Genomic DNA, 18045 nt, shown 5'->3' on the forward strand with positions numbered 1-18045 from the left:
GGTGATGAGCAGTGCCTAGTTTTCTCCACATATACCGCTTAGAATTATCACCAAAAAGGTCTATCTTCATCTCATCAGAGCAGAGAATCTTATTTCTCATAGTCTGGGAGTCCTTCATGTGTTTTTTAGCAAACTCTATGTGGGCTTTCATATGTCTTGCACTGAGGAGAGGCTTTCGTCAGGCTACTCTGCCATAAAGGCCCGACTGGTGGAGGGCTGCAGTGATAGTTGACTTTGTGGAACTTTCGCCCATCTCCCTACTTCATCTCTGGAGCTTCATCTCTGGAGCTCGGCCACAGTGATCTTGGGGTTCTTCTTTACCTCTCTTACCAAGGCTCTTCTCCCACAATTGCTCAGTTTGGCTGGACGGCCAGGTCTAGGAAGACTTCTGTTGGTCCCAAACTTCTTCCATTAAGGATTATGGAGGCCACTGTGCTCTTAGGAATCTTGAGTCCTGCAGAAATTCTGTTGTAACCTTGGCCAGATCTGTGCCTTGCCACAATTCAGTCTCTGAGCTCCTTGGCCAGTTTCTTTGACCTCATGATTCTCATTTGGTCTGACTTCCACTGTGAGCTTTGAGGTCTTATATAGACAGGTGTGTCCCTTTCCAAATCAAGTCCTATCAGTTTAACCCCTTAGCAACATCGGGAGTAATAGTATGCTGAAGTCGGACTCCCTCCCTTTGATGTGGACTCCGGCAGTGAGCTCACATCTTTCCGGGGACACGTCAGCTGTTTTGAACAGCTGACATGTGCCCGCAATAGCCGCGGGTGGAATAGAGATCCACCCACGGCTATTAACCAGTTAAATGCCGCTGTCAAACTCTGAAGCGGCATTTAAATTTCACTTATGGCAATCACGAAGGCAATACGCACACCGGTGACCCCCGTCACATGATCGTGGGTCACCGATGTGTTGGCATGACAACCTGAGGTCTCCTGGAGACCTCTATGGTTCTCAATGCTGGCTTCCTGTGAGCGCAACCCAGTGGTCTGCGCTCATAGCAAGTGAGTAAATCTGCTATATACAGGCCATCTGAACATCGCCTCTATGTAGCAGAGCCGATCGGGTTGTGGCAGCTTCTAGTCTCTTATGAAGACTATTGATGCATGCCAAAAGTAAAACTAAAAAGTTTTTAAAAATATAAAAATAAAAAATATAAAAATTCAAATCACCCGCCTTACGCCCCATTCAAAATAAAACAATAAAAATAAAATCAAACATACACATATTTGATATCGCCGCATTGAGAATCGCCCAATCTATCAATAAAAAAAAGAAGGATTAACCTGATAGCTAAACGGAATAGTGAGAAAAAAGTAAAATTGCCAGAATTACTTGTTTTGGTCGCCGCAACATTGCATTAAAATGCAATAATGGGCGATCAAAAGATTGTATCTGCACCAACATGATGTCATTAAAAAACAACAGCTCGGCGCGCCAAAAATAAGCCCTCAGCCGACTCGATATCGTGAAAAATGAGACACTACGGGTATTGGAAAATGGCGCAAATTTTCTTCTTTTTTTTTTTAACAAAGTTTTTTTTTTTGTTTGTTTTTTTCACCACATAGATGAAAAAGAACCTAGACATGTTTGATGCCTATGAACTCATAATGCGGTAAAGTAGATGATAAGCACAGCCCGAGGGTGGAGGTGCTGAAGAAGTAGGTGCCCAGGAAGTGTAGTATAGGATATACTTGGCACACTCGTATGGCTCTGATGCAAAAAAGTGTTTATTATATACATACAGTATTCAAACGTTTCGGTCTACCAAGGACCTTCATCAGTGTGCTCTACAAATAAACAAAATAAAGTGCGTAGACATAATCCGGAAACAGAAATTAAATAAAATAAAGTATATACAAGGAAATATATCTGGTCGCGTATGGTAGACTGGTAGAAACCAGACATGACACTCCAAACATTATAACAAAATAAACGTCATATATGCGAAAAATATTTTACACAAATATGAGTGGAATCCATGGGAACCTTATAGGTACTAGGACTAGACTATAGAGTGTGGGGTTGGTGTCTCACGAAATAGATAGGGGGTACATACCTATGGAGAGCTGGAAAGAGGGTATAAAGCATAGACCCTTAGAAGTTATATTGCATCTGTAGTGAAATAGAGAGAATAAATATCTATATATACGAATGGCATGCATAGGAACGTGTGGCACAGTGACTAGAGGTTGTATGAATGGACGTACCAATATAGTAGGGTAAACAAGGGATCCTGAAAATAGAGGGCTCTAGACCAGCCGATCTATAAGAGATTGCCAAATGTTTGTTAGAATACTATTAAAATAGTAGGGAGTCCATGCAGCATGTAGGCACTCCTATCTGTGGCACTTACCGAGCCTTAGAGGAGGCTGTAGAGAGAGAAGACGGACGTGGTATCCACCGCAGGTCACAGGAACTGAATGTCGGCAGTACAATGTCCGGGAGAGCCAGAACTTATAAAGCCCTGTGCGCGTGCTGTGGCCGGAACGAAAACTGGAAGGAGTGAACCAGAAATGACGCGCGAGTGCACGTAAAGAAAACTGCTGCTGTGCGTTCCACAGAGAAGGAGGTGGTAACCAGTGCGTTCCAGGAGGGGTGGCTCCTGCGCATTGCTGAAGAGAAGGGTGGGATCAAGTGAAGGAGTGTCATACACAGTTCAGTAGGGGCGGCTCTGTGGATAAAACACAAGATTAGTAACATGCATGTATTTAAATGTATGTTAAAAGCAATGAAAAGAAATCTAGGAGGGAAGGCTAGAGGAAGCAGGAAGATAGGTATGGTATCGCCATAAGAGGACCCACATGTATATTATGAGGAAAGCTCGTTAAACCCCATATATAATAGTACAGAATGTGATACTGGGTATTATCCAGATTAACATTGTAGATTGCTATATGCGGCAAGCTAATTGAGAACAACAGAGTATGGTGCTGGGTATTATCCAGCTCAATCCATATAGATTACAATTACATTGAAAGAAAGACAAACAAACCTTACCCAGGGAATAATGGAACAAGACGATTCTACATGAAGGATTGTAAATCACAATCTCTATTGAGCCGCTTGGGGCTCAGAGTGTTCAGTTCATGAATCCAAAAGGCTTCCCTGCGTTTGAGTATAGAAATACGGTCTCCCCCGCGATGGGGAAGGGTAACTTGCTCGATTACCTGGAAACGGAGTTGTGACACATTGTGTCCTTTTGAATTGAAGTGATCCGGTATGGGGAGTAATAAATTCTTGCATCTGATGGCTGATTTATGATTTGATATTCTGTCCTTAATAGCTTGAGTGGTCTCCCCTACGTATAATAGACCGCAAGGACATTTGACCAGATAGACATCGAAGTTTGAATTACAAGTGAAAAAAGTGTTAATATTGTACCGTTTCCCCGTGTATGGATGATAAATGGTGTCACCTTTAGGACATTGCTGCATTGATTGCAGTTTAAGCAGGGAAAGGTGCCTTTTTTCGAGTTGCAAAGAAAACGTTGGGAGGATGGACCAATGTCTGCACGGACCAACGTGTCCCGTATGTTGTGTGCTCGACGGAAACATGGAAGGAAAGGATTTTTAAATTCTGTAAAATATTTTTCGCATATATGACGTATATTTTGTTATAATGTTTGGAGTGTCATTTCTGGCTTCTACCAGTCTACCATACGCCACCAGATATATTTCCTGGTATATACTTTATTTTATTTAATTTCTGTTTTCGGATTATGTCTATGCACTTTATTTTGTTTATTTGTAGAGCACACTGATGAAGGTCCTTGGTAGACCGAAACGTTTGAATACTGTATGTATATAATAAACACTTTTTTGCATCAGACCCATACGAGTGTGCCAAGTATATCCTATACTACTATGAACTCATAATGACCTGGAGAATCAAAAAACAAGTCTGGGATTGCACTTTTTTTTTTTAAATTTCACCACACTTGGAATCTTTTCCCATTTTCTAGTACACGACATGGTAAAATCAATGGTGTCATTCAAAAGTACAACTCGTCTCGCAAAAACAAGTCCTCACATGGCCATATTGATGGAAAAATAAAAAGTTATGGCTCTGAGAAGAAGGGGAGTTAAAAATGAGAACGCAAAACTGAAAAAGGCTCCGGGGGTTAATTGAACCCAGCTGGCCTCCAATGAAGGAATAGAACCATCTCAAGGAGGATCAGGAGGAAATGGACAGCATGGGACTGATATATGAGTGTATGAGCAAAGGGTCGGAATACTTAGGACCATGTGACATTTCAGTTTTTCTTTTTTATTAAATTTGCAAAAATTTCTACGTTTCTGATTTTTTTTCAGTCAAGATGGGTTGCAGCGTGCACATTTAATGAGAGAAAAATGAACTTTTTTAAATTTACCAAATGGCTGCAATGAAACAAAGAGTGAAAAATGTAAAGGGGTCTGAATACTTTCTGTACCCACTGTACATTTATTCCCGCCTGCAGGAGATGTGTTGGCTCCAGCCCTGGTTTCATGGATTCACTCCACCTCATAAATTCCATTGTTTTTGATCCTAAGGAATTCAGATTACTGCACAATCTCTCCTGAAATGGGGAGCAATGTTAGTTTCTATACTCTTGTGGTCAGGACTCATAGTAGCTCCAATGGTCCACCATAAATGAGTGCAACACCGGTTTAGTGTTGGAGTTCTCCCCTCATACATATGTTGTTGTTGAGGATATAACTTTTTTTAAAGTTTTGTTACATGTTCATTCCGTATGATAGTCTGAATGTGGTGGGATCGGCCTGCCTCACTAACTGAGTCTGTATCTCCCTGGTAGTGTTTAAAAAAAGGTTTCAATTACCAAATGCCTGAGATCTAAATTTCAGATCCCTCAGCTCTGCACTATTATAAAAAGTTCTATTTAAATTTCTAATATTTCTTCTTGACATTTATCTGACAGAAAATATTGGTCCTTACGATAGTTTATATTGCTTAGAGCCACCAAGTCCCATAGTCCAATTACTCCAGAGAAGTTTCACCACTACTCATTTTCTTTTTTCCTGAGGATCACTGTTCAGCTTGATCATTTCAGTAGATGTGTTATTGTCTATATTCACAGTTTTGCCCATTACCCTTTAACTTCTTTAACCCCTCTACATGAATTTGGACTTACACAGAGACTGCTAGGCTTGAAGCACAGTTACCTACTGTTCTGTGGAGTAAGATGGGAAGAAGAAAAGACAGATAGCCGTGTCAGAACCAAGAGGCCAGAGAAAATACTAACTCAGGAGACATAAGAGTAGTCAGTAAACAGGCCGGGGTCACAACGGGAAACAAATACACAAGCCAGGAGCTGAGCACAGAGGACTGAACCAGAGGAGATCAAGGCTGTATCTGGCAGCTTCCGGCAATATGTTTCAAGCTTTAGTAAGGTGTGGTGCTTTCGAAGTCCAACTCTGATTGCCCAAGGAGTTAGCAATCTCAGGCGGACATATTGCATATGCTTTAGCATTGTCCCAGATAGTCCTCCTATTGGATTGTAGTGTTGAACTGCATTGGAGTGGTGTATGGGTACGTTATCCCTAGGGATCTGTTGATATGTATATTAGGGTAAATATTAACTGACAATACGACTAAAATTGTAATTGCAAGATTATCGTTTGCTGCAAGTAAACTGATTGCAAAATATTGGGTTAGAGAGGAGCCTCCATCCAGACGTGAATTCATTGCTCAAACGAACCACATAACTGAGCTTGAGAAAAGCATTTACACCAGGAGAGACGAGCTAGATTTCTTCCATAAATTATGGCAGCCGTGGTTGGATAAGATTAATGTTCTACCAGTATATAGTACAATTTATGGTAAACTGGAACTCTGTTTGATATTGTCAACTATGGACGAATTATTGTTTGCTCCTGATATGGCCTCCATGGGGGTTAATTTACTGTAAAACATAAAATGAGTATGAACATGTGATCTGTTGTAAATCTTGTTATCGTTAATACAAATGTATCTGATTAAAAAATGTTTGGTGCTTTCCAATTGGCAGATGGTACTACAGATGCCAGGCGCCCTAATCTTAGTGACTGGGCAGAGCCTGCACCGCCAAGAGCTTCTGGTTCCAACCCCACCTCTGTTACCAGCATCGCCTGCAGATTGAGTAAGCCGCGTCTGGTGTCCAAAGCAGACATTGCAGGAGCAGATCCCAGAGGAGATGGGACACACCATTTGCAGAATTCCTAATATGACAAAATTGCAGAAAACCAGAGCACATGAAATCCCTTTAACCCCTTTCTGACTTCGAACGGGATAGTACATCCGAGGTCAGAACCCCTGCTTTGATGTGGCCTCCGGTGGTGAGCCCGCATCAAAGCCTGTTCAAAACAGCTGACATGTGCTCGCAATAGCAGGGGGTGGATTCACGATCCACCCGCCACTAGTAACTAGTTAAATGCTACTGTCAAACGCTGACAGCGGCATTTACCTAGCGCTTCCGGCCGTCGGGCCTAAAATGCGTGCATTCCTGACCCCCGTTACGTGATCGAGGGTCAGCGATGCATCGGCATGACAACCAGAGGTCTATTGAAGACCTCTATGGTTGTTGATGCCTGATTGCTGTGAGCGCCACCCTGTGCTCAGCACTCATAGCAATGCAGTAAATTTACTACATAGGAGCAATCTGAGCATCGCTCCTATGTAGCAGAGCCGATCAGGCTATGCTAGCTTCTAGCCTCCCATGGAGGCTATTGAAGCATGGCAAAAGTAAAAAAAAAATGTTTTAAAAAAAATTAAAAAAATATAAAAGTTTTAAGTCACCCCCCTTTCGCCCCATTCAAAATAAAACTAAAAAATCAAATATACACATATTTCATATCGCCGCGTTCAGAATCGCCCAATCTATCAATAAAAAAATGAACATGAAAGCTAAACGGCATAGCGAGAAAAAAATTGAAACGTCAGAATTACGATTTTTTGGTCAATGCGACATTGCATTAAAATGCAATAACGGGCGGTCAAAAGAATGTATCTGCACTGTGATATATGTGATGCAGTAACCCCTGTAACAGGTAGGGGGCGCTGCATGGTCTCCCCGGGATCTGCACGGAGTTGTATTGAGGCCGTGAGAATTGACCTGCAGTGATGTCAGGATCACGTGACCAGTCCATGTGATCCATTACTGTGGGTGTGGTTACAGGTACATAACGTGACCAGAGTGTGGGTCACATGTTCCTGTGTGATTCCAGTGTTTGGACCTGAAGGGTCCAAGTGCAAAATCCCTGAGGGAGTTCCTGAGGGCTCGGTGTGTTCCTGTGTTGGAAGCCTGGGAAGAGGCTTCCTGGAAAGCACCTGCTGGCGTGGGAGGTCCTAGTAGGAGGACCGGATCCCGGAGCAGTGCACAGTGGAACTGGGGAAGCTGGAGTCCTTCGGTGAGGTCGGGACTGACTACTGTATGCCGGACAGGCAAGTTGGGGATCCCTGTTAGGCAGCTTACCCAGAAGAGTGTTAACGGAGTCTGGGGAAGCTGGAGTCCTTCGGTGAGGTCTGGACTGACTAGTGCGTGCCGGCCAGGCAAGTTGGTGATCCCTGTAAGGCAGCTTACCCGGAGGTGCGGACTGGCAAGGAGTCAGCAGGTGGAGCCGGAGCTCCCGTCAGGTATCGTACAGGCCGGTAGTGCTTGTGAAGTTCTATGAACTGTGTGGTCTCCCTTGGGAACTGGTTAAAGGAGGACCAGCGTGTTAGTGGCCGTGAGGCAAAGCCGTACACTGAAGTGTTAGAAGCTGCAAGTAAATATCACCAGTTGGTGCCTGTTGTGTTTCATGTTAGGAACTGTGCGTACCCCGGTTTATGAGGCTTAATAAACCGCATGGACTGCTTTGTTTTATAAACCCGTGCCCGTGTGCTTGAATATCGCGGCCAAGTGAGTGTCCCCCAACACTCTCAGTAAGAGAAACCTTACAATTGGTGGAGAATTTTGGCAACAATCCCGCTAGCACACGTGGAGTTAATTGCTGTGGCAGAGCCACGAAGGTGACAAGCGTCTAGCGGTAACTCGGCGGGGTTACGAAAGTGACAAGCGTCTGCTGTGACTCGGCGGGGTCACGAAGGTGACAAGCGGCAGCGGTGGACCCGTGCAGAGCCGTGTGGAGAGTAGCCGTGGTTGCAGCGAGAGGTTCCACAGCAGGCGGAGCTGTAGTGGCTTGTGGTTGGCAGCACCTGGAGGTGCCGGTTGTGTGTGACTGCAGCGGGAGCTGTGGCGGTACCAGCAGGAGCTGGTGAAAGTGACATAGAGAAAAAAAAAAAAAATTCTCTTTTTGTGCAGACTCTTAACCCCTTCATGACCGTGGGATTTTTCATTTTTCAGTTTTCGTTTTTCACTCCCCTCCTTCCCAGAGCCATAACTTTTTTATTTTTCCGTCAATTTGGCCATGTGCGGGCTTATTTTTTGCGGGACGAGTTGTACTTTTGAATGACACCATTGGTTTTACCATGGCATGTACTAGAAAACGGGAAAAAAATTCCAAGTGCGGTGAAATTGCAAAAAAAGTGCAAACCCACACTTGTTTTTTGTTTGGCTTTTTTGCTAGGTTCACTAAATGCTAAAACTGACCTGCCATTATGATTCTCCAGGTCAGTACGAGTTCATAGACACCTAACATGACTAGGTTATTTTTCACCTAAGTGGTGAAAAAAAATTCCAAACTTTGCAAAAAAAAAAAAAAAAATTGCGCCATTTTCCGATACTCGTAGCGTCTCCATTTTTCATGATCTGGGGTGGGTTGAGGGCTTATTTTTTGCGTGCCGAGACGGCGTTTTTAATGATACCAATTCGGTGCAGATGCGTTCTTTTGATCGCCCGTTATTGCATTTTAATGCAAATCGCGGCGACCAAAAAAACGTAATTCTGGCGTTTCGATTTTTTTTTTCATTACGCCGTTTTGCGATCAGGTTAATGCTTTTTTTTATTGATAGATCGGGCGATTCTGAACGCGGCGATACCAAATATGTGTAGGTTTGATTATTTTTTTATTGATTTATTTTGATTGGGGCGAAAGGGGGGTGATTTAAACTTTTATATTTTTTTTATTTTTTTCACATTTTTTTTTACTTTTTTATTTAACTTTTGCCATGCTTCTATAGCCTCCATGGGAGGCTAGAAGCAGGCACAGCCTGATTGGCTCTGCTACATAACAGCGATCATCAGATCGCTGTTATGTAGCTAAAATGCAGGTGTGCTGTGAGCGCCGACCACAGGGGGGCGCTCACAGCCACCGGCGATCAGTAACCATAGAGGTCTCAAGGACCTCTATGGCTACAATACACAAGCATCGCTGACCCCCGATCATGTGACGGGGGTTGGCGATGCGCTCATATCCGGCCGCCCGGCCGGATGCGGTAGTTAAATGCCGCTGTCTGCGTTTGACAGCGGCATTTAACTAGTTAATAGCGGCGGGTGATCGCGATTTCACCCGCCGCTATTGCGCGCACATGTCAGCTGTAAAAAACAGCTGACATGTCGCGACTTTGATGTGCGCTCACCGCCGGAGTGCACATCAAAGCAGGGGACCCGACATCGGACGGTATAGTACGTCCGATGTCGGGAAGGGGTTAAAGGGCCAGTACAAGCCCAGAGACATTGGGGTGTACTGTGTGAACTGGGGCCTGAGTACCGTGGGGGAGTCCACGGGGTGTATCCCAGGGAGGGGATTATCCCTAATAGTGAGCGGTGGCCCAAACGGGAATGGTTGCCCAAAAGGGGGCGGAGACCCAAAAAGGGGCGGTAACCCGAATAGGGGTAATGGCCCAAAAAGGGGTGGAATCCCGAAGGGGGGCTGAATCTCGAACCGGGGTGGTATCAAAAAGCGGAGCACTTGCCCAGAAAGGGGGCGGAGCCAAAAAAGGGGCGGCAATCAGTGAGGTGTCACGACTGCGTCCTTTTTGGCTGGATGGAAAGTGTGTGCAAGGGTTGATAGACCCGGGGAGAGAAGCGTCTGTGCTGGAACCCGTCCAGGAGATTCTGTGTCACCTGGCGACACTGAATATCTCCAGGTAGCCACTATCTACATTGTCGCAGCGGAGGTTTCCACATACCATGAGGTGGTTGTAGACCCGATCTTGCCGTATCCTATGGTAATAGGACAAGATTTGGTAGCACTGTGGGAAAAGGCTGAAGTGTTTGTGGATATCATGTGGATGTCAGTTAGTAATGTGGAGAAGGCAGGCCTGACCAGAGGGAAAGGTGCGACTGTCCAACTAACTGATCTGACGTCACCTGAAGTGTGCCACAATACGACTGATAGTGGTCTGCTGGATAAAACATGTGGAGCTGACACCCAGACAGAGAGTGACTTGCAGGGTCATCAGACTGTGGGGTGTGACACAGATTCTGGGGGTGACTGTGACAAATCATGGCCAGTAACAAGCGCATATGCCCTGGTGACAGGTGGAGGACGGGGTCCAGGACCTGTGGTAACGGGTGGAGGACGGGGTCCAGGACCTGTGGTAACGGGTGGAGGACGGGGTCCAGGACCTGTGGTAACGGGTGGAGGATGGGGTCCAGGACCTGTGGTGACGGGTGGAGGACGGGGTCCAGGACCTGTGGTGATGGGTGGAGGATGGGGTCCAGGACCTGTGCTGACGGGTGGAGGACGGGGTCCAGGACCTGTGGTGACGATTGGTGGCGACTCCCATTCAGACAGTGACGCCAGTGGAAAAGAGTGTAATAAGGTTGACTCAGGCAATTCTTCCTCCCGTCGATGGAGACGTAAAAGAGCCAAAGGGGCTGAACCCGTTGCTCCGTGTGGGGAATTGACAGAAGATGCTGAGGACCTGGGGTGTATGAAGAACTCTGAAGTCCCAGGGAAAAGGGACGAACCTAATGACGTCACCGCTGAGACCCAAGAGAGGGCCGACCCTGACAGTGCAGAGTCGGAGGGTACGGAAGTGGAGGAGGCCACCAAGGAGATGGTGCCGGAAGTGAATACCTCCTCAAGTGATGGATGTTTCACCAATCCGGAGGATGGGAGAAGCGAGATGGAATTGGTTATAGAGACGGTGAACGACCATGTCGAACAAGAAAGGGTCCTGAAACAAGCGGCTGAGCGCAGAGTGGATGAGCTGGAGAAGGAAGTCTCGGAGCTCAGACCCCACCTGTTCAGGTGGCAAAGTGTGTATCAGACCCTAAAGGAAGACATTGTAGTGCTTAGAGAAGCACTAAAAGGCCCTCTACAAGGAAAAGAGGTGGTGGTCGCAGACTTCTCGTGCCAGTACCAGAGTGGTAATGAGAGTAAAGCTGAAGAGGAGTTGGCGCTAAAAGCAGAACAAGATGGTCACCCGGTTGTGACAGGTGTCTTGATGGAAAGGTCCATGGCAAGGCAGGAGCCATCTGTTCTTGAAGGAAGTGAGACTCCGCTCTTCAAGAGCGTGATAGATGTACCCGTAGAGGCGCAAGATGCATGTACCCGCGAGGGTGTGCATGAGGCCTTTAAAAAGGCAGTGGAAGCGTGTAGTGTGCACTGGAGACGAAACAGTTGGTGGTACTGTCTACTAAGGAAGTCACAGTGAAGAGGGTGGCTGTCCTGAGGGACATGCACCTACGGTGCCTCTGCACAAAACAGAGCGTCCTGTTGGGGAATGGTGAGGCCACTCGTTGTTTGGAGCAAGCCAGGAAAGCTCAAAGTCGTCTGGGTTTGGTGGAGGACACAGTCCAAGTGCCCAGAGCTCTGGTAGCGAAGCTCACTGGCCGATTTGGAAAAGCGATGCAGGAGATGGTGGATGTGTCCGGTGTGAAGAGACTGAGGATTCCGGCTGAAGACAAGGCCCAGGTGGGTGAAGATGGAATGGTGTCATTCCTGGTTGTCGGGTCCAAGGAGAGTCTAGCGAATATCCGGATGCTCCTGAAGTATCGCGTGGCCTACCTGAGAGAAATAGAGCAGCTGAGACTGTACAGACGGCAGGTCAATAAACAGCTGCAGAACACAAGGTGGCAGCCGCCTTCTTCCCAACGAAAAGGAAACAAAAAGGACATGTACAGTAGTAGACGTAGTGATGGAGGGTCAGACTCTGATCAGTTGCTAGTCTCGACTGTAAGTGGGACTAATGTCCGTACCAACCGTGGGTGGCGACCCTGGAGAGAAAGGTCGAGTAAAAAGACAAACTTGACTAAAGGTTTGGTGTCACGGACAGACTGTAACTTAAGGGCCAAACCTCAAGGCCTACATGTTGACCGCTGGGGGCGGGGTAAACTCAACAACTGGATGGGTCTGTGTGATGCTCAAAACCGACTGAGACGGTTCTCTCGACAGGAAGGGCAAGGCAACGTGCATGACATATCCCGTGATCCCACGTGTATGACAGGTGTTCAACCCTACAGGTGTGAACAGACGGGGAGGATATGTGATATATGTGATGCAGTAACCCCTGTAACAGGTAGGGGGCGCTGCATGGTCTCCCCGGGATCTGCACGGAGTTGTATTGAGGCCGTGAGAATTGACCTGCAGTGATGTCAGGATCACGTGACCAGTCCATGTGATCCATTACTGTGGGTGTGGTTACAGGTACATAACGTGACCAGAGTGTGGGTCACATGTTCCTGTGTGATTCCAGTGTTTGGACCTGAAGGGTCCAAGTGCAAAATCCCTGAGGGAGTTCCTGAGGGCTCGGTGTGTTCCTGTGTTGGAAGCCTGGGAAGAGGCTTCCTGGAAAGCACCTGCTGGCGTGGGAGGTCCTAGTAGGAGGACCGGATCCCGGAGCAGTGCACAGTGGAACTGGGGAAGCTGGAGTCCTTCGGTGAGGTCGGGACTGACTACTGTATGCCGGACAGGCAAGTTGGGGATCCCTGTTAGGCAGCTTACCCAGAAGAGTGTTAACGGAGTCTGGGGAAGCTGGAGTCCTTCGGTGAGGTCTGGACTGACTAGTGCGTGCCGGCCAGGCAAGTTGGTGATCCCTGTAAGGCAGCTTACCCGGAGGTGCGGACTGGCAAGGAGTCAGCAGGTGGAGCCGGAGCTCCCGTCAGGTATCGTACAGGCCGGTAGTGCTTGTGAAGTTCTATGAACTGTGTGGTCTCCCTTGGGAACTGGTTAAGGGAGGACCAGCGTGTTAGTGGCCGTGAGGCAAAGCCGTACACTGAAGTGTTAGAAGCTGCAAGTAAATATCACCAGTTGGTGCCTGTTGTGTTTCATGTTATGAACTGTGCGTACCCCGGTTTATGAGGCTTAATAAACCGCATGGACTGCTTTGTTTTATAAACCCGTGCCCGTGTGCTTGAATATCGCGGCCAAGTGAGTGTCCCCCAACACTCTCAGTAAGAGAAACCTTACAGCACCCAAATGGTATCATTAAAAATGTCAGCTCAGCACACAAAAAAAGGCCATCACCCAACCATAGATCACGAAAATTGGAGACGCTACAGGTACCGGAAAAGTGCACAATTTTTTTTTAGCAAAATTTGGAATTTTTTTTTACTATTTAGATAAAAAATAACCTAGACATGTTTGGTGTCTATGAACTCATAATGACCTGGAAAATCATAATGGCAGGTCAGTTTTAGCATTTAGTGAACCTAGCAAAAAAAGCCAAACAAAAAACAAGTGTGGGATTGCACTTTTTTGCAATTTCACCACACTTGGAATTTTTTTTCCAGTTTTCTAGTACACGACATGCTAAAACCAATAATGTCATTCAAAAGTGCAACGCGTCCTGCAAAAAAAAATAAGCCCTCACATGGCCATATTGATGGAAAAATTAAAAAAAGTATGGCTCTGGGAAGGAGGAGAGCGAAAAACAAAAACGTAAAACAAAAAAAAGCTGGGGTCATGAAGGGGTTAAAATGACTCCATTTTGTAAATTATAACCCTCAATAAATTATAGGAATAGTGACTATTTTGACTCCACTTGCAGTTTCCAGATATTAGCACGCGCAGTGAATGTTGGAAAGTGAAAATTGCAAATATCCCAAGTTATTACCCAACACATAGTGCCCAGATTGTACTCCAGGAGATACACATGCCATAAAATAAGTGATTTCTTCTCACTATAGTAATGCCAAAAGCATGGATGCTTAATGTGGCTTGAGCACAGTCTAGTAAACTGTCATTGTCTTGGGGAATAATTCAATAATTTTGCATAACTTGCCATTTTTACAGACCGTTTAAGTAGAAATGGTCAAAAATATAGAATTCAAGGATATTTTATTCTAAAATAATAATTGGTTTTATTCTTGGCAGATAACTGTACCAGCAGATCAGCAGGACAGCTGACCTCTTCAATGTTTAAATCAGATAATCTTGAGATCCCACAGGATACAATTGAAGTGAATGCCATTACTCCAAATATACCATCATCCCTTCACAGCAAAGATCTGTCATCTGATCCTGTGGAACAGATCCTGTCTTCTGATTCATTACCGACTACTAAGGAAAATCAAAATCACAAAATAAGCATTAAAAAACGAACTGCTCCTAAAGCAATGAAGACATTTTCATTTTCAGAATATGGAAATAGTTTTCCCCTAGAAAAGTCCTTTCTCAAACAACAAAGCCTTCACAAAGCAGACAATAGAATTTCTTGTTCCAAGTGTGGGAGATGTTTTAACCAGAAATCAGATTTTGTCAGTCACCAGAGAATTCACACAGAGAAGAAGCCATTTTCATGTTCAGAATGTGGAAAATGTTTTATTCGGAAAGCGCAGCTTGTTACCCACCAAAGAACTCACACAGGAGAGAAGCCTTTTTCTTGTTCAGAATGTGGGAAATGTTTTACAGATAAAAATGTTCTTATCAGACATCATAGATCTCACACAGGGGAGAAGCCTTTTTCTTGTTCAGAATGTGGGAAATGTTTTACAGATAAAAATGTTCTTATCAGACATCATAGATCTCACACAGGGGAGAAGCCTTTTTCCTGTTTAGAATGTGGGAAATGTTTTAACCACAAAGCGCATCTTGTTAGCCACCAGAAAACCCACACAGGGGAGAAGCCTTTTTCATGTTCAGAATGTGGGAAATGTTTTACCCAAAAATGGAATCTCGTTAGCCACCAGAAAACCCACACAGGGGAGAAGCCTTTTTTATGTTCAGAATGTGGGAAATGTTTTCACAGCAAAGCAAATCTTGCTAGCCACCAGAAAACCCACACAGGGGAAAAGCCTTTTTCCTGCTCAGAATGTGGGAAATGTTTTAACCTCAAATCGAATCTTGTTAGCCACCAGAAAACCCACACAGGGAAGAAGCCTTTTTCATGTTCAGAATGTGGGAAATGTTTTCACAGCAAAGCAAATCTTGCTAGCCACCAGAAAACTCACACAGGGGAGAAGCCTTTTTCCTGCTCAGAATGTGGGAAATGTTTTAGCCAGAAAGCGAATCTTGTTAGCCACCAGAAAACCCACACAGGGGAGAAGCCTTTTTCATGTTCAGAATGTGGGAAATGTTTTAGCAGGAAGACGAATCTTGATAGCCACCAGAAAACCCACACAGGGGAGATGCCTTTTTCCTGTTCAGAATGTGGGAAATGTTTTAAACAGAAAACACATCTTGTTACCCACCAAAGAACACACACAGGGGTGAAGCCATTTTCATGTTCATAATGTGGAAAATGTTTTGTGAAGAAACCACCTCTTTCTAGCCACCAAAGAATTCACACAAGGGATAAGCTTTTTTATGTTCTTAATTGTGTTTACATAGTCACATACAAGTGCTTCTCACTAAATTAGAATATTATCAAAAAGTTAATTTATTTCAGTTCTTAAATGCAAAAAATGAAACTCTTATGTTATATAGAATCATTACAGAATCATTACAGAGTGATATGTTGTGAACTCTATTTCTGGGCTCCCTCGTGTGGTCACAAGTGGTACTGTGTGAGTGCTGTCTTTCTGCAAGTTTGTGGTTAGCATCAGCTGTCTCGTTATCTGTGGGTTGGTTTCCTATTTAGCTCAGCTGGACTCTCAGTCCAGGCCTGCTGTCGATGTATTCAGTGCTATTCTGATTCCTTCTGACTACCTTGCTACCAGTCTCTCCATGAGAAGCTAAGTTTCCGTTTGTTCATTTTTTGATCTTCAGTGTTCAATATGTTTCTTGTCCAGCTTGCTAATATGTGATTTCCTTGCTTGCTGGTAGCTCTAGGGGGCTGAGTTTCTCCCCTCACACCGTTAGTTGGTGTGTGGGGTTCTTGAATTCTCAGAGTGGATATTTTGTAGGGTTTTCTACTGACCGCACAGTACTCTATCTGTCTTCTGCTATCTAGTATTAGCGGGCCTCATTTGCTGAAATCTGTTTTCATTTCTATGTATGTATTTTCCCCTTACCTCACCGTTATTATTTGTTGGGGGCTTTCTATATCTTTGGGGTTATTTCTCTTGAGGCAAGTGAGGTCTTACTTTCTCTCTAGGGGTAGCTAGTTCCTCAGGCTGCGTCGAGACTCCAGGATTTTAGGCACGTTCACCGGCTACCTTTAGTGTGTTTGGTTAGGATCAGGTTTGCGGTCAGTCCAGTTACCACTTCCCTAGAGCTGGTTTTATGTTCAGTGACTTAGCTGGTATTCTTTGTGATCCTCAGCCACTAGGATCATAACAGTACAGCAGGCCAAAAAGTGTTTAATGCATCGCAGAAGTGGGATAAAAGAAGTCCTGAGTACAATTTTTTTTTTTTATTCTTTCTCTCTTCCTTTGCTGCAGTCTGTCCAGCTTCTTTCATCCCCTTAAGCTCTGTGTGGTTTTGAGCTCAGCTGCAGACATGGATATTCAGAGTCTGACTTCTAGTGTGGATCATCTTGCTGCAAGGGTGCAAAGCATTCAGGATTTTGTCGTTCATAGCCCTATGTCAGAGCCAAAAATACCTATTCCTGAGTTGTTTTCTGGAGATAGATCTAGGTTTCTGAATTTTTAGAATAATTGTAGGTTGTTTCTATCTTTGAGACCTCGTTACTCTGGTGATTCCGCTCAGCAAGTTAAAATTGTTATCTCCTTGTTATGTGGCGACCCTCAGGATTGGGCTTTCTCTCTGGCGCCAGGAGATCCTGCATTGCTGAATGTGGATGCGTTTTTTCTGGCGCTTGGACTGCTTTATGAGGAACCTAATCTTGAGAACCAGGCAGAAAAGGCTTTGCTGGCTATCTCTCAAGGTCAGGATGAAGCAGAGGTGTATTGTCAAAAATTTAGGAAATGGTCGGTGCTTACTCAATGGAATGAGCGTGCCCTGGCTGCAAATTTCAGAGAGGGTCTTTCTGAAGCCATTAAGAATGTTATGGTGGGGTTCCCCACGCCTACAAGTCTGAATGATTCAATGGCTTGGCCATTCAGATTGATCGGCGTTTGCGGGAGCGCAAATCTGCGCATCCTCTGGCGGTGATTTCTGAACAGAGACCTGAGTCTATGCAATGTGACAGAATTCTGACCAGAATTGAGCGGCAAAGTCATAGACGTCAAAATGGGTTGTGCTTTTACTGTGGTGATTCTACACATGTTATCTCAGCATGCTCTAAGCGCTTAAAAAAAAATCGCTAAACCTGTCACCATTGGTACTATACAGCCTAAATTCATTTTGTCTGTTACTTTAATTTGTTCTTTGTCATCCTACTCGGTTATGGCTTTTGTGGATTCAGGTGCTGCCCTGAATCTGATGGATTTGTCATTTGCCAGGCGCTGTGGTTTTGTCCTGGAGCCTTTGGAATTCCCTATTCCGCTGAGGGGAATTGATGCTACACCATTGGCTGAGAATAAGCCTCAGTATTGGACGCAAGTGACCATGTGCATGACTCCTGTACATCAGGAGGTGATTCGCTTTCTTGTGCTGCATAATTTGCATGATGTTGTCGTTTTGGGTCTGCCATGGCTGCAGGCCCATAATCCAGTTTTGGATTGGAAAGCTATGTCTGTGTCAAGTTGGGGTTGTCAGGGGATTCATGGCGATGCTTCTGTGGTGTCTATTGCTTCTTCCACTCCTTCTGAGGTCCCTGAGTTTTTGTCGGACTACCAGGATGTATTTGATAAGCCCAGATCTAGTGCCCTGCCTCCTCATAGGGATTGTGATTGTGCTATAAATTTGATTCCTGGTAGTAAGTTCCCTAAGGGCCGACTTTTTAATTTGTCTG

At 45.1% G+C, this 18045-nt stretch overlaps 2 protein-coding genes across 2 annotated transcripts in view; both read left to right on the forward strand.

Moving 5' to 3' along the window:
* The window catches only part of LOC143768285 (uncharacterized), a 371133-nt gene that overhangs the window by 113104 nt on the left and 239984 nt on the right, over positions 1-18045 (forward strand). The gene's annotated exons all lie outside the window — the stretch shown is intronic.
* On the forward strand, positions 5690-15740 carry LOC143769381 (uncharacterized). The gene is made up of 2 exons (XM_077257856.1): positions 5690-6121; positions 14184-15740. Exons 1-2 carry the CDS (start codon positions 5986-5988, stop codon positions 15539-15541), a joined length of 1494 nt encoding a protein of 497 aa, XP_077113971.1. The 5' UTR covers positions 5690-5985; the 3' UTR covers positions 15542-15740.

This window comes from Ranitomeya variabilis, chromosome 4 (assembly GCF_051348905.1).
Source record: "Ranitomeya variabilis isolate aRanVar5 chromosome 4, aRanVar5.hap1, whole genome shotgun sequence".
In the NCBI taxonomy this organism is placed as follows: domain Eukaryota; kingdom Metazoa; phylum Chordata; class Amphibia; order Anura; family Dendrobatidae; genus Ranitomeya; species Ranitomeya variabilis.